Source organism: Myotis davidii, unplaced genomic scaffold (genome assembly GCF_000327345.1).
Source record: "Myotis davidii unplaced genomic scaffold, ASM32734v1 scaffold420, whole genome shotgun sequence".
In the NCBI taxonomy this organism is placed as follows: domain Eukaryota; kingdom Metazoa; phylum Chordata; class Mammalia; order Chiroptera; family Vespertilionidae; genus Myotis; species Myotis davidii.
This window is the reverse complement of record NW_006294421.1, coordinates 154,304-159,903: the sequence shown is the minus strand read 5'-3', so window position 1 is coordinate 159,903 and position 5,600 is coordinate 154,304. Positions and strand designations below refer to the sequence as shown.

Here is a 5,600-nt window from a genome sequence, read left to right as displayed (position 1 = left end):
TCTTTGAATGTTGATTTTTGCAGTAGCAGAAAAGGACAGGTTCCTTTAGAAAGAAGAGCAGGTACTAATAAGATAAGCTTGGGTAACATCATAGCCATACAATTGAAGACATTTAATCACCACATTTAGACTGATTCATATTCAGTTAATTAGTCCACTTAAAAATCTGGTTAAAATAGGGAACTGTGAAATAATACATGTACAGCACAGACATTTTATATCAATACTAGAGGCCCAGTGCATGACATTCGTGCACTGGTGGGGGATCCCTCAGCCCAACCTGCACCCTCTCATAGTCTGGGGCTCTAGCAGTCTGGGACCCCTTGCTCCTTACCATCTGCGTGCAGCAGAGACGAAAGAGGCTCCCACCACTGCCTCTGCACTCACCAGCGGTGAGCTGGGTTTCTGGCTGAGCGGTGCTCCCACTGTGGGAGCACACTGACCACCAGAGGGAAGCTCCTGTGTTGAGCATCTGCTCCCTGGTGGTCAGTGTGTGTCATAGCGATGGGCCATTCCACTGTTCAGTAGATATGCATATTATACTTTTATTATATTATATAAGATAAAATATTTAAGTATATATGCATTTGCCAATTTACATGTGAGTTCAATTTCTTTTCTTTGATAGGGGGTCGAATAATTGGTGTTCTTGTCTTTTTTGCATAAGCTGCTCCTATAATTTCTCACTTGTAATTTTTAAAGTAATGTGAGCCCTTTTAGATCACTATGATTTCTTTTTAAAGTCAAATATATTAAGATATGATTTTAGCCCTGGCCAGTTTGGCTCAGTGGATAGAGCCTCAGCCTGTGGACTGAAGGGTCCCAGGTTCGATTCTGGCCATGGGCACATTGCCTGGGTTGTGGGCTCGGTCCCCAGTGGGGCCTTGCAGGAGGCAGATTATCAATGATTCCCTCTCATCATTGTTGTTTCTATTTCTCTCTCCTTCTTCCTTCCTCTGTGAAATCAATAAAGAAATATATTTTAAAAAGATATGATTTTATTAAACCAATAATTGCTGCTGTTTTTCCCACATCAAATTTAATAGTAACTTTGTCAATCCTGTGTAGCAAGCATAAAAATAGTTTTCACAGAAACACCTCTCAGTTTTTGCATCCATATTTGAACACTTCATATTGCATACATTACGAAATAATATTCATGAAACTAAATTCTACAGACCATTTGCCCCTAGGTATGGCAGGGGAGTAAATGTATCAAATCAAATAATTTTAGGAAATGCTAGTGCATATCAAGTTATGCAAGTTTCTTAACTGAAGAATATTTTATGACATCTGAAAGAAACCTGACTTACATAAATGGGTTTGGCAGCAAACACAGCTTACCCAGCTGGTGGATGCTAAAGTGAGCAGACATGCAAGAAAATAATTAGCCACAAAATGTAGGGTAATAATAAACCTGTGAGTAATAATAAACCTGTTTTATAGCAGGAAATGAAGAACATTTGTTATCCAAAGCATTGATGAGATAAAAGCTAGTGAAGACATTCTCCTGTAAATTTGTTTTTATTATATCAAGGCTGCAATATTCAGTGTCCTATAGGTATAGCTGTTAAAGTATACGGAATTGTCTTCATCCATACACTGCAGAGTGAATAATTCAGAACTACTGTATTCTGAATGGCAAACAGCCATTCTCAAGGTCCCATCTATTTCTTTCTGTTGTCTGTCTTTTTCTGTTTCTTTTCTTTCTCTTCTATTCTTTTTTGTCTCTCAGTTTATTTGGCAAAACTTTGTCATCTATAACTACATTTTTGGTTTTCACAGTTAAGCCCACTTGCCCATAGATGTTGTTGATCTTCTTGGAAGTTCTCAGGGTAAAGATGTTGCTAATCCCCTATCGAGAATACAGTAAATTTTGCTCACTTGGAAACTACCAAGAGTAGCAAAGTTAGTTCCCAAGCGACTTTAAAGTTTTTACACTACAGCACATTTTGCTGATACAACAATATGATGAATGAATTACTTAAACACACATCTCCCTACCAGGTTATCTGAGGACAGTTTGGTGGTGGCAAACTGATGTGTAAGGCTATTTGGGGTCAGCAGATTTGAACCTTTGATATGTATATTATACAAATTATTAGTATTTGTGAAACTGAGTTCCTAAAATTATTTCCCCATAATTAAAGGGGAGTAATTTTTTTCAGATCAATTAAATAAAAAAAAAACACTAGTGTTAGGCAAGTTTCTTGATGAATAACTTCAAAGTTTACAATATCTAATGGATATTCTGCATCTCTTAAGGAGGGCAAAGTGTTATACATATCCCAAGTTTACTTCATCTGCCAACTCTCTATTCCTGGATTACCTAATAGTGTTTTAGGAACAATGAAATATTAAAGCATCAAGCAATTGACTAAGGAGAGAGGAGAGATGAGTAGAAGGACCTTAGCTGGTAGCAAGTTCTACTTTTGTGATTGGGAAGGAAGAAGGAAAGGTCAAGAATAGGGCAAGTGTTATGAAGGGAGACTTTATGGTATTCTGAGTCGCTGAGTTAGAAAAGCCAAAGTAAAATTAAGTATAAGCAAAATTCAGTTGCTGCTACTTTCCTTGAATCGTGTTCTTATTATCACCATTACCATCAGCAAACCCAGGATTACATGTACCTCTTCATAAAACTTGCCACTTATTTAAAACAACATGAACATGAAGGGAAATTGTTTAATTCTCAGTCATGGAGAAATGAAATGAGTATCAGTGTCTCACCAGTGACTCTTAGATGTCCCTGAACATTTCTAAACCTCAGTGACTTCATCCGTATAACAGACTTTGAATTTAGATATCGAATATACATTGAAGAATTAGTATGGGCATTAAATAAAATATGCAAAAGTGCTGAGCACCGTGTTTAATGCAGAGTGGACAAACAATAAATACTACTTTTTTTCTTTTGCTTATACTCACAACTAGAGGCCTGTTGCAGAAAGATTCCTGCAAGAATAGGGCTTCCTGCAGCCGGAGGGAAGCAGAGAAGGGAGCAAACCTGCCAAGGTGGGCTTCGCTTCCGCCTCCGCCGCCCGGCTTGCTTCGCCGCAGCTTCGCTCCCTTCTGCAGCACTTGGCTTCCTTCTACGTTGTCTTCCATCTTCACTCTGTGCCTGCATATGCAAATTAACAGCCATCTTTGTTGGGTTAATTTGCATACTCATCTGATTGGCTGGTGGGCGTAGCGGAGTGACACCGATTTGCATGTTTTTCTTTTATTAGTGTAGAAGATATGCCCTTTTGGTTGCAACCATGACCCACATTCTTAAAGGCAAAGTTAACCTTTTACCATTTATGCATACTTAAACTTGTTAAGTGCAATCACCTTATTTTCTCTTGGCTAAAGGGAATCTTTTCAGGGCCAATTACTTAACTTCTTCTACAGAGGGCATACTTTCTAACTTGTTTTTGATACTAGAAATATATTGGGGAAAATAAGTGATTTACAAATCTGAGTTGCAGGCAGATAAAAGGCAGTTATTTATTCACAGAGACCTGCCTTCATTTTAACTTGCCGTTACTCCTTCATATTGAAGGAGCAGGAATTGTAGGAAAGGTGTGCCCATTTGTTTCTTGTCAGAGTCTCTTATGGAAAACTAAGGAGAAAAAGGAACACAATGCCTAACAAGATTACCTTGAAACCATAACAAATCTCTTTTCTCACATTCCAATTACCTATAAAATAGTAGGTATTGGACAGTTATTGGATGACCAGATTTCAAAACATTTTTTTTATTGATTATTTAGAGAGAAAAAGGAAAGGAGAGGGGGAAAGAAACATGGAAAGAGAAACAGGGATCCGTTGCTTCCCATATTGCCTCCCACAGGTACCCCAACCAGGAATTGAATCCAAAACCTGGGTATGTGCCCTGACTGGGAATCAAACCAGTGACCTTTCGGTGCATGGGATGATGTTCAACCAATTGAGCCACACTGGCCTGGGCTGGATGACCAGCTTTTTGCATTGAGTTTTATAATCCTGAATCTAAATCACATACAGAAAACCTGACTAGCATGGATAACGTTTGCTAGGCAATAGATAGTTTGCCTTCTTGAGAGATGCATGTGAGTTACTTAGCAAGGAACTTGAGAACATACATGGGGAAGCAATTAAGCCAAATTGCTTACCAGTTGCTTTAACAACTTTATTGTAGTGCTGCTCCTTCAAGAATGTCCAGCTTGCAGAGGAGTAATTTATTTGCCAAACAGAAAGTAAATATTTATTGTAGCCCAAGAAAGATGCTTCGTTCTATTGGCAATCTATGGAACCATAAATGGCATTGGGTTATGCTGACCGAACCCTCTTCTTCAGGGTATATTGAATAGTAGTATATTTAATATGTTTGCCTTTCGTTGTGGTAGAGGCTCCTGATGATGTTGAAAATATCCGTGCATTCAGTGCACAGGGTTAACAACTGGAGCTCACTGCTATGTCTAATTTAGAGATTATGATATTTTCTTTCCCAGGAAGTTTTGTTTCCAAACGGTAACACTGAGTGGCCGGAGTGCCTTCATACTTCTACATTCCAATGCAGGTTGCTACAGCACCATAGTCCTTGGTCTCAAATAACCGTGCAGCTTGAACTGCCCACTCGTTTTTAAGGTTGGCTGAGAGAAGAAACTAAAACCTCCATGGTCTGGTAACCAGGGGTTGTCCTTATTTGTAACATGTTCCCCTTGGGCTGGGACACAAATCTGCTTTTAAAAACCCATCAGTACTGTCTGGAACAGAAGGCGAGCCGAGCCAATCAGATCGGACCAGAGTTTTGAAATCTGATGAAAACTTAAAACTTTCTAGTTGAAACTAATCTGGGCTTTGGTGAAGGGTTTAATTGTTCTGACCCTTAATCCAGTTTTCTTTTCCTCCAGTAAACAGGTTATTTTCATGTGTATTTTAAGAATAAAGCTGAGATGTCATTTGAGGGTTTATTGGAAAATATTTTTTTCCTTTTGATTTATTGAAAAGATCAAAAACACTGTGTTTAACTTTTTTTCTTAAATGAGAAACTTTGTACACTTTTATATTTCATGTGAGAAAGGGGAACAAGGTCAAAGAATTTTTCTAATTAACTGAATACTTTGATCTTTGGTCAAAAGCATCTAAAATCTAAAAGTCTCTGATCTATGCTGGACCTGTGGCAATGCTAAGAGCCCTGGTACATATTAGATTTGATTTTACTGCAGCGAGGCTATTGCAGTTTAAAACAACCTTTAATTTTATGCTTATTAACAATTTTATGGTTTGTTCCCCTTGGGATGCTTGTATTGTATAGCAGTCATGTTTTGGTCTGTTGTTTCCAGAATCTAGTGACACTGGACAGCTTAGTTCAATAAGTATAGAAACATGCTAAAGTAACCATAAACAGAGATATACTCGAAACTTTCCACTGTTAGTAATGTGAAACGACTGCAATGTACAGCTTGAAGACTTAAAACTGCTTACAGTTTGAATCATTCTTAAAACAACAGCAACAAACAAACAAAACCATGGGTATTTAAAACATCAAAAATTTTACCTTAAGAGCTTTTTAAAAATATAAATTTCTGAGCTGCATTCTCAGAGATTCTGATTCACTTGTTCTGGATTGGACCCAG

The 5,600-nt window shown here is 38.0% G+C and overlaps 1 protein-coding gene across 10 annotated transcripts in view; it reads left to right on the top strand.

Annotated features, from left to right (window-relative positions):
* ARHGAP24 (Rho GTPase activating protein 24) overlaps window positions 1-5,600 on the top strand; it is a 537,541-nt gene that overhangs the window by 449,881 nt on the left and 82,060 nt on the right. The window contains exon 1 of one of the 10 annotated variants that reach the window (XM_015567157.1): window positions 2,640-2,712. The exons of the other annotated variants lie outside the window; for them this stretch is intronic. Within the exon in view, the coding sequence (XP_015422643.1) occupies window positions 2,709-2,712 (4 nt within the window). The 5' untranslated portion in view covers window positions 2,640-2,708. Of the gene's footprint in view, window positions 1-2,639; window positions 2,713-5,600 lie in introns of those variants that run through there. 10 annotated transcript variants of the gene reach the window in all.